This window comes from Hakea prostrata, chromosome 3 (assembly GCF_041222555.1).
Source record: "Hakea prostrata isolate BN-2017 chromosome 3, UWA_Hpros_2, whole genome shotgun sequence".
NCBI classification, from domain to species: domain Eukaryota; kingdom Viridiplantae; phylum Streptophyta; class Magnoliopsida; order Proteales; family Proteaceae; genus Hakea; species Hakea prostrata.
In genome coordinates this window covers 21,100,537-21,120,731 of record NC_142602.1, presented here as the reverse complement: position 1 = coordinate 21,120,731, position 20,195 = coordinate 21,100,537, and the positions used below count along the sequence as shown (strand labels likewise).

The 20,195-nt window shown below is 38.2% G+C and overlaps 1 protein-coding gene across 1 annotated transcript; it reads right to left on the bottom strand.

Moving 5' to 3' along the window:
- Positions 1-1,633: 1,633 nt before the first annotated feature.
- On the bottom strand, positions 1,634-19,671 carry LOC149021535 (phospholipid:diacylglycerol acyltransferase 1-like). The gene is made up of 7 exons (XM_089149749.1): positions 18,935-19,671; positions 17,808-18,030; positions 17,337-17,620; positions 15,633-15,960; positions 6,684-6,946; positions 3,231-3,723; positions 1,634-2,244 (listed from the first exon to the last, which is right to left on the bottom strand). Exons 1-6 carry the CDS (start codon positions 19,369-19,371, stop codon positions 3,240-3,242), a joined length of 2,019 nt encoding a protein of 672 aa, XP_089005875.1. The 5' UTR covers positions 19,372-19,671; the 3' UTR covers positions 1,634-2,244; positions 3,231-3,239.
- Between the last annotated feature and the right edge of the window lie 524 nt (positions 19,672-20,195).

The window sequence follows — 20,195 nt, the reverse complement described above, 5'->3', positions numbered from 1 at the left end:
TTTTTGGTAGGAAGGATCCATGCCTTTCACTCGTACAGTTATTCATCATGCCTTCGAAAAAAAAAAAGAAAATCATTGACAAGGTTGAAAAATAACACTTTCAAGAAAAAAGAGCTTGGAAGAGAACATAAAAGGTAACTTGGCAATAGTCAACCCTTCCTAATTAAGAGGTCAGGTTTGGTCTTCTCTAATGATGCTTTTTTCTGTTTTAGGAATCAAGGAGCTTTTATAAATAATTAATATAAGCGGGATTTCATATTTGCTTCAAGGGGATTCAAACTCTGATCTTTTACGTTGAAGTGTTGGTCTTTTGCCAACTGAGCCAACATTCGAGAGATTTAGTTCCCATCACCTATTTTCAGTAAATTAAAATAAAGTACTCTTAAAAAATATAGATTATAAAATATTATGAGTCTTTTTTTGTTTGTTTTGGGGGTGGAAGGTAAAGAGCAGATTTATTCAAGTGTCAAAACCAAGAGAATAGAAAATTGCTCCTCGAACCGTCATGCGCCATCATGACTAAGTGATTCACAAATGCATTGATCACTTTAGTAACAAATTCAAACTTACAAACTACACAATAATTACTCTAACAACCTAATGTCTAGAACAACGGATTCCACCTCCGAGATTGAGGTTGGGCATTTCATTGGATGAGTTTAATAGCTTCTAAGAGTAAGATTCAAATGCAAATTTATTTACGGGTTGGAATTCATTTGTGGCTTGTTTGGTTAGATGAATCCAGAAATTTCAAATCTCTGGATTCATAAGTAAAAATTTTATACCCGTTTGGTTGTGTGAATCTCTCGAATTCACCTTTTTACACTTAAAAATGAATATATAGATTGATGTGTATGAGGTCCCTACTATAAAAGTGCTAAACATTTGCACAATCACAAAATCACCTTGACGGAACTTTTTGAACCACAAATTCAGGTTAACCAGATAGTTATTTTTATGAACCATGACTCCATTATTTGGAATCTCTAGATATTTTAGATCTCCATACTCAAGTAACTACACAGGCCCTTACCCATCTGGAATGCAACAAGAGGCATTTTCAAACCCCCATTGACGTGCCTTAGTCTATTCAGTCAATTGATCCTCTATATTATCTAGACGTATCCACCTTCCATTTTTGTTCCATTACATACAAAAAGCTTTGGGTGTAGGGATTAGTTTGCTGCATTGATGGTTTCAAGGAGTTGGAATTCCAACGGAGTCTCTAATTCAAGTGCTGTGATATCTCAAGAGAATGCTTACCCCCCCCCCCCCCAAAAAAAAAAAAAAAAAAAATCTCAAGAGAATGTTCAGTCCTCTCTTCCATATAAATATTTATAAGGGTGTTTGTTTGGCCACTATAAAATCCCTGGGAAACTAAATTATGTTTTATGATGAATGATTGTGAGTTTGTTAAGTGGTTGTAGGTCTCGTTTGGTTGACCAAGGTGGACTCTTAAGTTGGGAAACTAATGGACTCTAAGCTCCCAGTTCTGCCATTCAGTCAAACACCATCAACCATTCAATATCACCATAACCAAATCCTACCAACAAGTTAGCAATATCTGCATCGCCTTCTCTGACACCAACTCTCTTCTGCCCCTTTCACTTATGGCATTCTTTTATTAAACCACGTAAACCATGGCACTGTCCCTAGTAAAGGTTTTATTGTATATGAAGAGAAAGTAAATTTACAGCAATGGATACACATTGAATCATAGAAGTATTGCCTGAAACCTACTACGGTTCAAGTATTACATGGTGAGCAGGACAAGAAAAATGATAAAATTTCTGGGATAATACATCTAATCCATTAACAACTGGATAATTCTGTGGTGATGTACACAGGGGGCCATGGTGGCTCATAGATCACCTGACAATATGAATATGTTAACATCTTCTGTAGTTCCTGGCCTGTGATCCCCGGAATACGACTTCATTGAAAGAATAACATTGAACAGACAACTAAATACCTTATGTGTGAAAATTTTCAAGCCAACGGATAATCTAAGTCTAACAATAAGTGCTGTATACAACAGACAACATTCAAGCATTGGAGGGAAACACAGACAAGAAACTAGATATATTGAATTTCTTTGGTTGGACCTTTGCTCCACAAACTTGCATTCTTGACATGATGAACAATAAATGACAAGCTGATCCTGCAGACTGCACTGATTTTCTTTTATTTCCATCAACCTGCTCATTTTGCCAGCTTCAAGGAAAGACGGATGATGCCACAACCCTGGTATGAAATAGAGAGTCAAGTTTTCAGTGGTAGTAACAACGATTGGCAAATTTGTGAAACACAAAAAAATAAAATAAAATAAATTGGGAAAGGGAAGTGGCCAAAAAATTGGAGGCTACAAGCAACAAAACCAAATGGCAATGATAATCATTTGGGAAATAGATAAATAGAATATAATTCTCCTAACAGTAACGTTGATACAGGTTGAATGCTCAAATCAGACAAACATTATTGAAATTTACATTTCATCATCAAACTATGTTAACCGACATCATTAAGTTGGGATAAGGATTGGAAATGGCTGTTGTATACATAGAACGTAGTTCCGGATTAAGATAAAACACCAAAATGGTAACAGTGTAAAGGGCACAAGTGGAACTGAAAGTCCAGATAACAAACTAATTGAATTAATTGCTCACCAAGAACACAACTTGAATATTTTGACAAATGCACGTAAAAACTTGACCATGGAAATAGCAAACTATACATAATTTTCATAGATATTCTGCTAGAATAATCATAATTTTTGAAGATATTTGTTCCACTAGAATAATCATAATTTTCGGAGGTATTTGTTCACTAGAATAATGTCCAAGGAGCCCACATGTAAAAAGCAACAGTTAGCTAATAAGTGCACAGCAGTAATCATATGGAACCATGCGAAAAGTATCCGAGTTGCTAGTATAAGGTCCACCAGAAGCTCCTCTATGTCTCACCTCCTGCCCCCTATTGAAGGACCACAACCCATTTTGTGATTGGTGAGTCTCCATCACAGTTCAGGGGGTCCCCTCCCTAAAACTATAACGAACCATCTTCCTAACCTTAAAGGTCTTAGTTTTATGTACAGAGTATATGGAAAGAAACTTCAGTTCTGAAATCCCACTATTCAAAATACCAAATACTGTATATCAGTTTCAGCTCCCTCTCCTACCCTTAAGAGAAACTTAAAGTCTCAGACAAAACCAACTAGATCTGGGTATTACCTGCAGTCATTATAGCTGTAAATTGATCTTTTTGGACCACTTGAAGATATCAGAGTAAACTTGATCACCACCCAAGTCATCTCCTGTAGCCCCTGCCGCTACTCTCATTATGTCCTCAATCAATGCAAAATTTCCCATTATATCAACATGAGCACCACTCTGGGTGCCCCGACCCTCCAGAAAATTGGCCGGTGGGGCATGATCATACTCTCTTATGTAAGTTCGGATTCCTGATGGATTGAAACGGGTTTTACCACGCCAACCTTTTGCACACATGAAGCCAGCACTAAGAACTGGGACAGTTTCATCTCCATTCACTGAAAAGACTCCATCTTTGAGACAGCTATCCTCATTTTCACCATCAGCTTTGGTATCAATCTGAAATGGAATATGGCATTCAGCACCTGGAACTGACTTGTATACATATGCTCTTTCTGTCGGTATGCCAACTCCATACATAGAATAGATCTCCATGTCAGGAGCATTCGGTAATCTGCAAAATTATACAAGAAGATGAAATCAGCATAGATAAATTTCTAATGGGCTTTAGCTAGCCACTGACAAAGTAATTACACATTTCTAATGATAATAGAATAAGCAGGTATCTAACTGAAATTGCAAGGTGTAGGAAATAGTTCTTCCCAAACGTGCATGGCACACTAATTATTGTCTCTCAATCTAATACTTTCCTGGTTATCTGCTTCCAAGTTCTATTCATAGTAAAATATCCAGGAGAATTCTGTATGTAATTCAACAATATATATATATTGGTCAAAGTTTAACAAGTCCCTTATATAAAGGTGTTCAGCAAAGTGGTACCATGCTAGGCAGACCACCAGACATGAGAAGTAGCTTTCATGTTCTAGGCAGAACATCCTGCCCCTTTTAATGGAATTTGGTCTGACCCATGAAGTTTCAGAACCAGTTCAATATCATAGGGTCCTAGCACCAAAGCAAACAAGACTAGGAGAAAATTTAGGTACTCATAAATAGACAAGATGTCACTGATCAGAGAAGTCTCAGGCCAAATTAAGTTACTGAGGGATGTCACAGGTCTATTTTGACAACAGTAAATCAACAGAACTCAGGTTATTTTTTATTTTAAACAAAAAAAGAACTCAGGTTCTGTTATGCTCCAATTGTCACCAATAAGATGTCCTTCAATAACTGACAAGGACAGCAGTAACTACATCAAAACAAACTGAACTTACCCGCATTAAATCATCCAGATAGAATGAAGAAAATAAGATGGCTTGACTTGAAGAGTCTTAACCCCAACAGCAAGAATCTCCCCAGGAACAGCATCTTACAACAAATTTGCCACAGAAGAATTGTTTCAACGGAAGTTCCATTCAAAATTCTAATTTCAAATTGCTATGATGTCAAACATCACAAACAGCAGCACCACAAAGTAAGACTAGCTCATTAACTATTTGCCTTTTATTGTACTTTTTCCTTTTAACCTTTCACCTCCCTAGGGAGGTATATGTAATTCCTTTCTATTGTTAACAAAATGCTATGTGTTGGAGACAATAATTTAACACTCAACATTCCACCATTTTATCTTCTTCTCCAACCTCCTACTTTTGCATTTTATCTTGTTCCCTTGCTTCCCTTAATTTCTAACTTGGTAAGCTTGTGTTCTGTGCCTTTGTCCATCATCTTTGGTGGGAGCGTAATCTCCGGAGATAGACTTCCAAATCCCGCTCGAAAGATATGATTTGGAATGCCATCTATTTTGATGTTTCTTCTAGGCTTGTAGCTTCACCCCATCCCCTGATTGATGATACCCCAAGGAACCAGCTTATTGTTGTCTCCTGGGGTCTTAACCTTTCTTTCTGGTCTTCTCCCTAAAGACCGTCCTTGTTTGTTTCCTTTTTCGTTAATTAATTATTTATTCATCCAAAAAAAAAACAATGCATTCTTTGTTGGTTTGAGAGTTGAGCTACCCTAATCCTTATTCTCTCCTCTCCTTGGAACCAAGGTTACAAAAAGGGTTCCAAGAAGGAACTACTGCATAAAGTGTTGATGATATTTTACAATTGGCAGCATGCATGTATGCATGACCATGAAGACAATAAATCTGGGCCTATTCCGTCCTCCTTCCTACAGACATATTTTTGCTGGAAGCCTAGAACTTCTGTGATCCACGTCACTTGCATAGAGACTTCTCAAGATATTTACAGAAATCCTACATTTTCAAGGTCCATCAATATTAACAATGATACCAGCTTATTGACATCTCCTGGACCTCATAAATTTAGATGGCTAGATACAATAAACTAGTTAAATATGTGTAAGCCACCTATCCTCATATGTAAGGCCTTTCAGAATACGCCCATCTAAAAAGAAAAACTAAAAACTAAAAAAAAAAAAGAAAAAGAAAAAGAGGATAAAGCAGCACAGCCCAGTGCACGAGGCTCATGCTATTGCAGGGTCTAGAAGGGGCATATATAGACAACCTTAACACCTACTTCACAGGAGAGGCTGTTTCCCAGTTTTGAACCCACACCAATGTTGCAATAGCAACTTAAGCGTTATGCCAAGGCGGCCCGACTTCAAAATAGACTCATTACAAAGAAAAGTGTATCCAGTGCACAAGGTTCCCATCACTACAGCATATGAGGAAGGTCATAATATATGAAGTCCCATCCCTGCTCTCGCAAAGAGACTATTTCAAGACTCATATATATGACTGCTTGATCATAGTGAAACAACCTTAGTGTTGCACCAAGGCCTACCCTCTAAAACAGGCACATTAATAAAATAATTCCATGGTCCATAACATCCATTGGGCATTGTGAATTAAGCCTAACTTTACCCAAGGAGGTGAATCAAATATAAAACAACTATTCCTGTTAAATTCTGCATTGAAAGGGTGAACCCAATGCTAAAGGCTTTCACACAAACAGAGTCCACGGGGGGGCAGTTCTCCTATGTAATCTTACCCCAACAATTTTTGTTGGGAGGCTGTTTCAATGCCTTGACCTCGGGCTTACAACTGTGGCCCACCGACCGTTGCACCAAGGCCCGCCTTGCTGAGATTCTGCATTACCCCTCAGTTTAATTGAACACATCGTTCAAGCAAAATGAAGAAAAAATCCAAAACAAATATTTTCTAAGAAGCAGTTCACTGTGGGGAAGGCATACTCTCTTTCTCTCTCTCACCTATCTTTCCATATATGAAACAACACAAGTGCTACAAGGAGAGAGCTAGGGAGCCACATCTTTTATTTTAAAGCTCCAAACTAACAAGATACATGTTTTCAGCTAATGCAAGAGGTGCATAAACCTGATGTAAAGCACATGCCCAAACCCGGGAGGCATGATTTTTAGCTTCATATGCCATCTAAGACGCCAAACTCAATTCACTGTCATAAGCACATATTCCTATCCAAATAAGAACTCACTAGATTAACAACATAACATATAAACTATAATGCAGATTCTTACTTTGTTTCCAAGGGATTTGACCAATATTTGAAGTGATTATATTTAGGGTCTTCCAAATCCTCAGCAATTCCATATGAAAAATGACCATCTCCCCGTTTCATCATCTTTGGGGCAACAAAATGAAGCAGATCGAAAAGTGATCCAGCTGTGTAAACTTTATAATCCACCACAGCTTTGATACCTTCCCAGCCCATATCATGATACTCTGTCCATACTTCATGGTGACAGCTCACATTTGCTAGCTTACTACCCTTAGCAGCACCCTGCATATAATAAACAGCTAACATGAAAATGCCAGAATTGGGGAAGTCACCAACTCAGAGAACAGTAATTTCTTAATTAGTAACTAAGGGAGAAAAGAGAACCACTACTACAGTATGTATGTCAGTTTTGCAACTAGAACTCCTGGATAAAAAGAAATCTAACTGATTTTTCTCAGAATGCACAGAAGAGAAAAAGGGACGCCACCAGAACAGCAAACATCTACCAGTACAATTCACGTTGGCATTTTAACCTAGAAGAATATGCAACTTTCTTCATTCATAAAACAAAAGCATAGCCTTTCCAAACTAAATGGGGTTGACTACATGGATCATTGCTCTCCAATCAGCTTTATTTGCAGTCATACAAAAGATGAGGCCTAAATTAAGCATGTCTTTCCATATCACTTCTCACATGGTTAATTTAGGTCTTGTTCTGGCTCTTATGTTTCTCCAAACTAAACTAAATCACTTGTCCATATTGAGGCATCCCAAGGCCTCCATTGGACATGGTCGTGCCACTTCAAACAACTCTCTCTAAGCTTATCAGGAATCGGGACTATTCCCAACCTAGTTGTGATATGGTCAAACTTAACTTTATGCTTCCAAGTTTTCCCACATATCCATCTTGACATCCCCAGTCTACTCCACAAAGTTCATTCATATGACACTCCTTTACCGCCCAACATTCCGCACCATGCAACATAACTGGTTGATTGACCCTTCCAATTGAATGGTCTATGATCACCAGAAACAAAGACAATTAGTAAGCTGATCTACTAGCACTGTCACACTATAGTGATATATGACCAACCTTCCCATGCTGCTGATGATAAACCATACCAGAACAAGTACAAGACGTCCAAGTCCAATCTTGGATTTCTGGTTTTCCCAATTCATGCATCAAGAAATGAAGATAAAATGTCCTTTAAGCTTTAAACAAATATGTGGATCTGAGAAAATTAAAAATAAATAAAAAATTATATATATATATACAGATCAAGAAACACTTCATATGCACCTGCTGTAGAACCTGGGCTGGATATATATATATACAGATCAAGAAACACTTCATATGCACCTGCTGTAGAACCTGGGCTGAATCAAACCAGTTTCCAACTTTCTATTGGATCAACTGGGCCAAGTCAAACCAACCTAGCAAACATTCTTTTCTTTTTTCAGGTCAAACCTAGCAAATATTCCAAAAGGGCCAAAAAGATGCCAAAACACTGATCACATGAACAGCGGCGAGAACAGTGTTACAGCCTTGTTTTGGATCTAAATGAGCAGATTATGGAAGATTTGATTGGGCCCACTTGCATCTGCAGATTTAGAAGATTAAAGACTATATTAGACTTTAGAGAAAATTACACGGCACCCACTATCTTTGGGCTGAAACTAGTGACCACCCAATATTATCTCCAACATTACATGGCACCCCCATGCATAATTACAAGTTACCCACAGTTAGATTCTGCTATAAATGGGCAGTAAAATTACATAAATGCCCTTATCCTTATTTAAGTCATTCAATATTCAAATTACATAAATGCCCTTTGGGTAGGGAAATTACAAAATACCCAACCTCTCTCTATGCAACCTATCTTCTCTGACCAGTATTCAACCTATCTTCTCCGACCAACCTCTCTTCTCTGACCAGTATTCAACCACAATGTGCAGACACACCATACACACCGATCATCCACTTGTTCTGTTGATCTGGAAAATATCGCTCAGAATGCATTGTTCTGCAATCTCTCTCTCTCTCTCTGTCTGTTTTTCATCTGTTCTAATTAAATCTCTTCTGTCAAAAGGAATGAAAGATTCTAAAGAATTTGCACTGGAGATGTTGGATGTTCTGAACCGGAGAAGAAGGTTGAAGATCAATAAAATCAGCAAAGAAGAACTCTATGAGTTTTGGTCACAGATCACAAACGAAAGTTCCGATTCATCCACCCAACCGTAGAGCTCTTCGTTTTGATTCATCCACTCAACCCTAGAGCTTTTATAGTCAAATGAAACTCATATTTGATCAGATCTGTTCCATACAGAAACAAAGAACAAGATTTTGCAGAAACTGAGTGCTTGATGTTGTTCTACTGATTTGATTTCGAGATTTCCGTGATCTACTGTTCTTCTGACCATCTCAATTGGGTTTTATTGAGCTAGGTTTTTGGTTTGATGTTTGATGCAAAATGAACACAATGAGAGATTGGATCAGTTAATCATAATTGTACCAAAACCCAGTAAAATTTTCAAAATCATCAGAAGAGCCCTAGATTGGAAGTAATCGTAAATCCAAATCTGACAAGATGAAGAGTAATCTAGTCTTTATTCTCTCTCAGTTTTCTGTAAAATCTTGTTCTTCGTTTCTGCTTTGGGCACCAACAGAAACAAACTGACGGTGCCCCATCTGAGAAAGCTCCGCCCTTCTGACCGAAAAAATACCAAAAGGAAAAAGAATCAAATCTACACTTGTTACAGAGAGAGAGAGAGAGAGAAATGGGGGTGGGCTGTGGTTGCCGGTGGGGAGGGGGTCTGGTTAGCGGCGGCAGTGGGCGGTTTCTGGTGGGGGTGAGCAGTTTCCAGTGGGGGTAGGAAGAAGATGGGTCCCTTCACCCACCTAGGGGTTGGGTATTGGCAACAAAGGGCATTTAGGTAATTTTACTATCCATTTAACAGTAGAATTTAACTGTGGGTAACTTGTAATTATGCATGTCGGTGCCATGTAATTTTGGCGATAATGGTGGGTGATCACTAGTTTCACCCAAAAAATAGTGGGTGTTGTGTAATTTTCTCTAGATTTTATTTAGTTTCTATTTCATTCTAAAAGGTAGTTTCCATTTTAGTACTCATGCATGTGGCTGATCTGTAAAGCTTAGATTCTGATTTTTAGTTATAGTTTCTATTTTTGTTATTGGTGAGAATATTAGCCAGCTCAGCAAAATCTAACAGTGTCTATATTCTATGTAACTTGGAAAGCAAGTATTAGCACCCTATAAACATGTAATAGGTTTTTCTTAGCCCACAGATTTATGATATTGGTAATCAAAGCTTTGCCTTGAGTCTATTTTCTTGTATCCTGCTTGAGTGATAAGAAGACCGAGGAACATGCTGTTGAGGGCCAGTTTTCAGGATCACTAAGGTTGAATTCAACAGTAAGTTGGGGCTTTAAAGTTTAAAGTTTAAACACCCTGCAATTAGGTTTTCTAGGGCAATTCAGAGGTGGACAGCAGCTGATTAGGGTTAATTACACCCTGCAGTTAGGGGATTTTGACTTTTAAACCCTGTGGCTAGGGTTTCTAGAGGTCTAGGGGAATTAAGGGTTGATGGGGAAGAAGTATAGGGTTCAGCCAGTAGGTTTAGGTTTAGGGTTAGGGTTTTGATAAAATTAGATCTGAACTTTGCTGTTTTAACATGCTACAATTTTCACCTAACATGTTCTAAATCACCACTCTTCTTTACTCATGCTTTGGGGGTCTTATACATAGCCTTTTCCCTTCTTTTGCGTATAGGTTGTCAAAGAGATCACCATATATTCTCACCCTTTCTCTCCCGACTGTCTTCTTAGCTTCATGTTTGGGAAATCTATATCTTTTTAGGTTCTCCACCCTTTTTCCTTCTTTTGCGTATAGGTTGTCAAAGAGATCACCATATATCCTCACCCTTTCTTTCCTGACTGTCTTCTTAGCTTCATGTTTGGGAAATCTATATCTTTTCAGGTTCTCCACATTCCATATGCCAAGTCTTAAAACTAGTCTCTTAGTTTTAATGATTGCTTGTGCCTTATCATCCCACCACCAAGTCCCCCTAGCACATACATATACCTTTCGATTCACTAGGACTTCTTTAAGACCTTCTTAATTCAATCTATCATCTTGTCCCACATCATATTAGCATCTCTCCCTCATAGTCCCACTTTATTAGAAAATGAATTCAAGGACTCTCCTTATAATTTCCACCAACTTACCTTCGATCAAATAGACTCTTCTGTCTTGTATTACAAAACAATCTCATAAAAACCTTTTCTTTAGGAAGAAATTTTGCAGAAGTAACTAATTGCTCTTCTCTCTTTCTGGAAAAGTTTATAACATGGATAGATCATACTCCATGCAAAGTCTAAAATGAGGCTCCCTCATCATTCCTTTCTCCAGATCCATAGCCTATATGGTCTCTCTCAACATGTTCATTCAGATCACCCCTACAATAATCTTTTCTCCCCTACTAAAACCTTCTACTAATCCATCTGCATTCTTCAAAAATGGAGCTTCTACTTTCATCCAATTCTATCTACAATACAAGCTTGTCATTGAATCCGGTCTCCAACAATTTTAACATCCACCACATCATTAGATCTTTGTCCACCACAATTGATGTAAGCACAAACCCTCCCCATGGGTGAGCCTGGTTTGGGCCCCAAGGCCCAACCAAGATGGCACAACTTGGGCTGGCCAAACCCCTGTAGGGACAGTTTGGTCATTTTTTCCTCCTTAATTAATTGATTATTTATTTTCAGAATTTTTATTTTATTTTTGAGTCCAAATATAAGTTGAAGTCCCTGTTTGAGTTGGTCAATTAACTTCTAGTAACACTTGGAATCTATTTTAAATAAAAGATTCCTTGTGGATAATTAGGTCTTTTCTTTCAAGATAAGTTCTTTTATTTATGTGGTTGTAATTTTTTTGAGTGTAAGAGGTATCCTAGTTTATAAAGGAAACCTTAGTAGAATCTATTTCTATTTCCTAGTCTAACTCTCTCTCTTTGTTTATGTAAGGCTATGAATAAGCCATTCCCCTCATTGTAAAAGTTAGACTGAATTGAACAAAGATTGAAGACTCTTTGGGAATACAAGTCGTGACTTTCTTGGGAGAGCCACGGTCAGATTCTAGCATTCTTTCTTCAAGATCCAGCAGCTTTTTTCCATCAACATTCAACAGCAGCCTCTCAAGTAAGTGCAAGACCCCCAGCCCCCATCCCTTTCGTCCGACCTCCATTACAGCCCTTCCCCTTCCCTTCTCTTTCTTGTACAGCCTAGGTAACCCAGCCCCCTTCCCCTTCCTCCTACCACGGTCGCAGCCCTTTCCCTCCCCTTCTCTCTCTTGTGCAGCCTAGGAAACCCCCTCCTCTCCCTTTGCAGCCCCCTAAAACCACCCCTACCTATTGCAGCCCCTTAGATCCCCTCCCCCACTCCCTACGATACCTCTAGACCCCTCCCCCACCTCCCAAAACCCTGCAGCACCCTCTCTCCCCTTTTTTTCTCTCTCGGCCCCCTCTCTCCCTCTTTCTGACTTGTGGCAAGTTTTAAAACAGAAAAAGAAAAGAAAGATCCAAGAAAGATTGCCCAAGATCCAAGAATCCTCTTCCAAGATCTTCAACAACCAACCCATATTTGTCCAAATTATCTCATTCTTCTTCCCTGTCAACCTAGGAAAAAATTTAGTCTCCCAAAATCATACCTTGGGAATTTGTTAAAACCCTAACTTTTCCCTACCAACCATTTAGTTTTGTTAAACCAAATCTTACCCAACCCTACCCCTTTTGATCCCAATTTTATCTCCTAGTCCATCCCTACAAACCATATCGATCCCTCCCATATTTAACAAAATTATCCATCTCATCTTTATTTGATAGATATTTTGCTGGTTTGCAAGAGAGATTCTCGGCTGACCCTAAATTCTAAGGAAATATTTCAAGAAACTCCAACCCTAAAACTGGATTACATCAACTATAAAACCACTCCATACTTCGGTCTCCCGTGTACCAAAGTTCTAAGTCATCCAACCCCTCGGCATTTTTACCCTTCTATCTTTTCTCATGAATACATGCAATTTTAATCCTATAACATCTACAAGCTCTCGATCCTTACACATTAAGGATCCAATGCTCCAAGATGCTAATCTAATCCAACACTTTTTGGACTAGGTTCTCAACATGCACATGTCCACTGCATGAGAACACTTGTCTACTTGACAATGCATCCAATGACAACACACCACAACACTTATAGGGTATGACCTCAAAAAAGGTTGATATGACATGAAACTAATAGAGCAACGAAATTCATGAACTAGGATCCATGCAAAAGGTGATTGACCGAATATGTTAAAGATACAGTCTGTTCCACAATTCATTTCATAAACAATGTACTTCATTCAACTGTAAAGACAAAAATACAAATGTATGCATGTTCACATACAGAGACAACAATAAAACCAAGCTGCATAAGCATTAGTGCACCTAAATGAACTAAAAGTTCAACATACAAGGTCCTACTAGAATTATGTAGAACTAAAGTTTTGTGACAATAACAGTACCTGAATCAGTACATAGCCATAAGGAACCGAAAGGATGTCTTCGGCGATATATCCATATTTTTATCCGATTTTATTTTTCTTTTTTTCGGTCGGAGCGGATTCGGGCGGTATTCGCGGAAATTAGAAATTTATAGTAAAAAATGTAAAAAGTGACAATTATCAATTAATAATCGGATATTTTATCGGATCGGATTATTATCGTTCTAAATTTTGCCGGATTCGGATTCGGAGTTTGCTAATCGGATTCGGGCTTTATTAAGCAAGAGTCATAGCCATAAGGAAGGGAAAGGAGAAGAAAAGACGATAAGAAAACAGATAATAGAGCCCATGCTTTAATTGACAAGCAGAATACTCAAACCGTGGATGGGGAACTTCACTTTTATTAAGCAAAAGGAATAAATCACAATAGGATGGTATCCACAATTAAACTTACAGACAGGACACAAGTGTACTTACAACTAAACAAGATAGAACATACACAATACCCCCAAAGAATTCAGCTCAACGGAAAATCCTATAGGACCACCGTACAACTAGCTAAGGTGTTTGGTTTAGACTGTTGGGATGTTCAGAAGCATCATACAGATAAACTCAATGTAGCAAAAATGAGGATGTTGAGATGGATGAGTCGCAAAACTAGGATGGATAAGGTAACAATTGATCATATTGGAGTTGGTCTAGGAGTAGCTCCAATTAATAACAAGCTAAAATAAAGTCATTTGAGGTGGCATGGCCACATTCAATGGAGGCCTTTAAGTGCCCCTATATGGAAAAGTGATTTAATCCAAATTGAAGAAACTAGAAGAGCTAGGAGCAGACCCTAAATAACCTCCGAAGAAGTGGTGGGAAAGATATGCATGGCTTAGGCCCTATATCTAGTATGGCCTCAAATAGAGTTGATTGGAAAGCAGGGATCTATGTAACCGACCCCATTAAGCTGGAATAGGCTTGTTGCTGTTTGTATACATAATACCCCCAAGAGAACTGACTCATTTAACACCATAGATCCGACAGACTTAAATAAACCATTGAGAAATTTATTGAGTTTGCAGGCACATACATCAGCAAATTCCTTTGAAGTTTACAGATGTTAAAACCTGCCAAAAATAATCTGAATGGTTCACTCTTGAGTTTACTAGATTCTATAAACTTCGTGAAATGTGAATCATCTTAGCTGAACAGATTAATGTTGAAGTGCTTCAATAACTCAGGAGGGAAAAAAGATCCATGCACAGTTGATTGGGAGACATTTTAAATCTAAGGGAATCCTCACAAGAAAAATGATTTGACATAGGGTCTCTCTACCCCATTACTCTGCTCTACTCTTAATATAAAGACAAACATTATTTCAAGAAGCAGAAATTGCTATCCCCACAACTTTTTCTGATGGCCTTTGCCCTGCCTTTCATATTGTAACAAATGATTTTATAAGGGACTCGATGGTGGAACATTCAAACAAAAATGTCATCATCTCAGATGGTTTGACTTCCAGGTCCAGCATACAAATTAAATACGATTAGAATATCTGATCCAATAGTAGATTTTTCTTAGAGAAATGCTGAAATTCCAACTGCTGTCTGAACTTCCAGCCTATTAATGGTCCTCTAAGTTGCTCTTTATGATATGTAGGAAAAGCATTATTTCAATGGAACAGATGCATTGTCTGGGGAGCACATGCATTAGTACCACAAGAACAGAAAAAACAAGAGGAGAGACAAATACACCTGAAAACAAGCATAATAAATATAACGATTTATTTCTACATGTCACCCAAAGCTTTTTAACTGATGCTATGATATTCACATGTAATAATAGTTAAAGAACAAAATCAAAGCAATCAGACAATGGTGAGCAAGCAAATGTAATTCATCTACAAATTATTTTTATATGTAAATCCCACAGATCTACATAAAGAGAAGAAACCAGTCAAGTGTCAATAGAAGCAGGAACCTGTAGAGCCATACATAAACAAGAGAAACATAGCATGTCAAATAGGTTTTACTTCAACCTTACGAAGGGAGAACCTCAGTTCAAGGAAGACACTTAATAATTATGAGGTCATGAGTTCAACTCTCATTAGGTGTCAAGCACACGAAAAATACTAAAACAAGTATCAGGTATCAATAAATCAGAGACATATCACTGAGGGGAAAAAAGAATGAGAGAGTGGTGCACATTTGCATCAACACTGAAACGAAACTTAAGTTGATCCATACATGCATCACTCAATAGTTGGATTTTTATGTTCTATACCATCAGAAACAAAGATTCAAACAAAACATTGAAAGCAGTAAATAAAACTCATAATCAACAGATCCCTGGAAGCCAGTGTTTCAAACCAAAGAGAAAAGCACAATCTAAACTAGAAATATTACCCTAAAATCTGTCCTTTTGATCTTTGAAGAATCCATTTCAGCCACATCTTTCCCAAATGATATGAACCTTCCATAATTTGCACTTTTTGTCTTAGTGACCGCCTTATCTGTCACAATATCTGCTGCAGCAGCACTGTCATTGTTTTTGTGCTTCTTAGGAGTACATAAATATCCATCTTCAGGTGACCAATCAAGATCACCCCAAATGGTATCTCCACCTCTTGGTATCATTGACATTGTTGAATCCCAAGTGCGTGTCATCTGCATTACATATTGCAAAGTTTGCAGACCAAATACATCCTTGTCCAAAACCCCAGGTGCAATTGCCCTGCATAGTCACAATAATTAAGTCAGGTACCATATCATAGAGGCAAGGGTACACCCTTACCATTGTATCTCATTGAATGAAATCAGTCTAGATCACAGGTCCATGTGAAACCACAGGAACAAGGCCCCAGAACTAACCGACTGCAGTTGTGGATTAAACTGCTGTGGCAGACAGCCTGGATGCTGATCTGGGAAGTTTTTGGTGGTGAAATGGAGCATCTCATAAGGAAGCCCAGTCCAGAATACAGGCTTGCATGGAGGACAATGCTTATTTTCTTTTCACCTACCTTCTACTTTTAGTTTATTTTACCTCCATCTTATAGCCAGATATAGTTTTTAATTTCAGATTTAGAAAGTGGGTTTATATTTGATTCAGAAGTTTCTATTCCAGTCCTCTTTCCCTTCAGTAATATTTAATTTTGATTTTAATCCTTTGTTTCCTTTAGATAGATTTAGATTCTATTTTTATTTGGTTCCTATTTTGTAATCCTACTTACTAGCCAAAACAGGAGTTACTATTTTTAAAGACGTTTAGATTCAAATAAAACCAAGATGTCGTATTGATCAGACAAAGATTTTAGATTATAAAAAATAGACCATTTTTTTCTGCAATGACTTTAAGAGACTGTGTGTAAGACCCATATCCCTATCCCCTCTTCTTCCCCTTTTTTATAGTTTGTCTTCTAGCTTTCTATTTTATTGTTCTGTGAGTTAATCTACGTCTAAGATATATCGATACTTCATTGTTGCTACGACAGGATACTACTGATCTGTTCATCATTGTGCTGAAATCTACAATTGGCCTATCATCTATCCTACCGTGGAGTATTTCTTACTACTACTGCATTAGAGATTCCTAGTTGAAATACTTTTCTTTTTCTTCTCTTCAAAAGGATGGAACTGGCTTAAAACCAGGGAATTTGGGTTTAGCTTGACTCTAGAAGTGTACAAGGTAGTCTAGGTTGCAGCTAAGTATTGGTACCCCTGCTACTTGAATTGCAAAGTAACAACTTTTCTTTCTTCTAATGTACAAAAAGGGTGTCGAAAAAAGTGCACAAGGCAGCAGCCACTGCAGGACATGGGAAGGGTCATAATGTACACATAACTACCCCCACTTCGTGGAGAGGCTGTTTCCTGACTGAAACCACTAGTTGCAACCAGACCAACCTTAACATCATGCCAAGGTCAAGTCTCTAGTTGTTTTATTATATCATGGTAATAAATCAAAATCTGTTGTTGAAAGAGTGTAATACTTTGATGAAATTAGGACTTTCTTTGAATATAGACCCATTGTCTATAGACAATTTATATTGTCCCCGTTGAAGCCACAATACAATAAAAACAGCTAACACTGCAGAGTGATCAAGCTAAACAAACCTTGCAACAGCAACATCCTTGGCTTCAGCAGAGAAAAGTCCTGCAACTGCTTTTGGAACACCCAAAAATGGCCCAGCAATATTCATCACTGCCTTTATATGTTTAGCACACCAGTCTGACCCACCACCACCACCCATTGGAGCTGGTGATTCAACCCATTTCATGAAATGCATAAAATACAAAACACCCATTGAATGCGGAACAGCGACCACCTTTTTGCCACCATTTGTATTTACCATGAGTTCTATATTGCTTTTTATCCTGCTCAGGGTTTGGTCCCGTACCTAGTCAGTCAATTTTGATAAGACTTGTAAGTAGGTATCACATAGACACAAAAACTAAAACCAGAGGAGGGGTGGGTATATGCAGAAAATAAGTAAAAGACGCAGTGATTTACTACTAAAGAAAGCCTTAAAAATACTATAAGCAAATAAGAGTGCAGAAAAGAAACCATCAGAGTGAGAAGTCTACTTCAGTGTTTTGGAATGAAAGTCTCCAATCATATGCAGCCATGTACATGGTTTTCTCCTCATATCCAATCCGAGCCAAATTGGCAATCAGAACTGCCCACACAAAATAGCCAGGTGCAAAGTAATCTGCAGCAACAAGTCCACTGACAGGCCTAACTCTTACACCAGAAGGATCTAATCCAGTTTCATTATCCAGTGACATATGGTCAATCCAACATAGAGGCCTGTGGAAGATAAAACAAAAGGTCCAAAGAAACATTCTCTCAGTTATCAATTTCACATTTGTACTATACAAAATCAAGTGCAGAAAATGACAATTAATTAGGAATTAGTAATATTTAGAAGGGCAGTGTTTTGGCTCAATAAGACATGATTTTGATTCATATTAGGTCAATGACCAACCGAAAGAACTTTAAAGGAACACCTAAAATTGCACTTAGGTGGCAAATGAGAACTATAAGTAGAAAGAGAACATTTAAAGAAACGCAATCCTATCTGATTGCCAGAATATTTTTGATGCATTAAAGCAAAGCCTCTATGCCCAGTATCACTACTTCTTCCATATTTTAGAACTAATAGGACACCAATGGACCACCCACCTTGGATTTAATTGGCTTCCCACTCAAATCCTCGAACTACAGGTCCTCAGAGGCTCGCACAGACCTTGGGGAGATACTCAGGCTGAAGGCCTGGCTTACCCCTAACACCCACCCCCTCCCCCCTGCCTCAACGACAAAAGAGTAAAGGATAACAATGGACCTGACCTTTCTAATATCAGCTATACTGGTATAGTACACATTTATGCCCAAACAATCACCATGCAATCCCCAGTGCTTAATTATCCCAAAAAGCAACTATTGAAAGGCAGCAACATACTAGTTTCCTCATTTTACCACAATTCCATCCCAGACTATTATTTTGATCAACAAGATGCCGAGAATCAGATATTTTGCTTCATGACTAATTATAGTAATCTCTCATCAAGTAATAAGTGAAACTTAAAAACTAAATAAATCAATCAATCACTTGCTGCCCCAAAAAACGAAACCGTGGCAATTACTAGTTGCTGGAAAAAGCCACGGTCTAATTATAAGGTAGACAGGCTTATAACAACCAATTCTGATTTACCTTTTATAGACTTCTCCGAATGTACCGCCCCAAAGCCGCTTTCTGAAGAGTCCATCCGCACATTGGTGACCCTCCCAAAGCTCAAGCCCACCCGTGACAATTCCGGGAACAAACAACACTGGATGCTTCACCTTCAAACCTTCCTTCTGAAGTTTCACGCCAGGTGGGTCCGGCAAAGGACCAGTAATCGCTTCAGTTACATATTGATTGAAGGAAGCCGGCGTCGCGTTATAGAGGACAAGCAGAACCCACCAAATCGAACAGATGACACCAACAAACCAGCAACAATTATCAAGGCAGGACCATTTCACTATCTTGGCCTTCTTACTAGACTTCTTCTCCTTTTTCTCATCTTCGTCATCCCTCCTTTCAGCACTTTTAGAAACCTCCGAATTCGAGGTTTTCTCGTTTCCAGAAGGTTTCCGCCGCCTCAACATCGAAATATTTTTCCCTTTCACTCTATCTTCTGGAAATCAAAAAGCTGAAATACTGCGATAGATTACTAGAACCTGAGCCCCTGTTCTCTGTGTCACCTGATTGCTGCCTTGGATCTTCACTGAAGCCTAGAAACCGGTGGGAACTCGGGATCAGTGACAAAGGTAAGCGTCAGAGTTCTGGAAAGGCATCAATGGATTCCCTGACTATATTACCGGAGCCAGTCATGAACCAGAATTTCTAGTTTCTCGGCTGGGCGTGGGTCCCATGTTTATCTGGTCTGAACGGTGCAGAGGATGCACAAGGAGAAACTTCCAAGTATCAAACTTTCAACATGTAGAGAGGTTAAAACTTATAACTCTATTACTTTGTCGGCTTAGAAGTTACAAACCATAAATCGATTAATTTATAGAAATAAAATAGATGAGTTCGTTTACTGGTAATTAATTAATTAATTAATTATTATAATAAAATAATAAAACGTGCCTCCTGGTTGCAAAAAAATGAATTATTATTATTATTATATATAAAACGGGTCTTTACGTTGGAATATGTAAACGTGCCCCCTGCTTTCTTTCGTCTAATCGTCTTTGTGAATTCCGCTGAGTTCTACAGCAAGAAGAAGAACGAAGAAAAAATCGGCTACGACTTTTACCCAATAAGGAAAAATAAAATTCCGCTATGATGGTGTGGCGGGCGACTGCCCCAGCTGCCAAATATGGTATTTTTGCCACGTAATGGTTCAGATTCAAAAGTGATAGTTTAAATATAAATATAAAATTTATATTTTACTAAATTTATTTTTAAATTACAAATTATACCCTTC

Bases quoted from the DNA above. Each gene is read 5' to 3' on its own strand.
- LOC149021535 (XM_089149749.1), bottom strand. From the start codon at position 19,371: ATGTTGAGGCGGCGGAAACCTTCTGGAAACGAGAAAACCTCGAATTCG. The intron at 17,621-17,807 runs GTAGACTTCTCA...TTGACTGACTAG, and splicing joins TTTCATTCCAAAACACTGAA to GTACGGGACCAAACCCTGAG. The intron at 15,961-17,336 runs GTTTGTTTAGCT...GTGACTATGCAG, and splicing joins AAGGATGTTGCTGTTGCAAG to GGCAATTGCACCTGGGGTTT.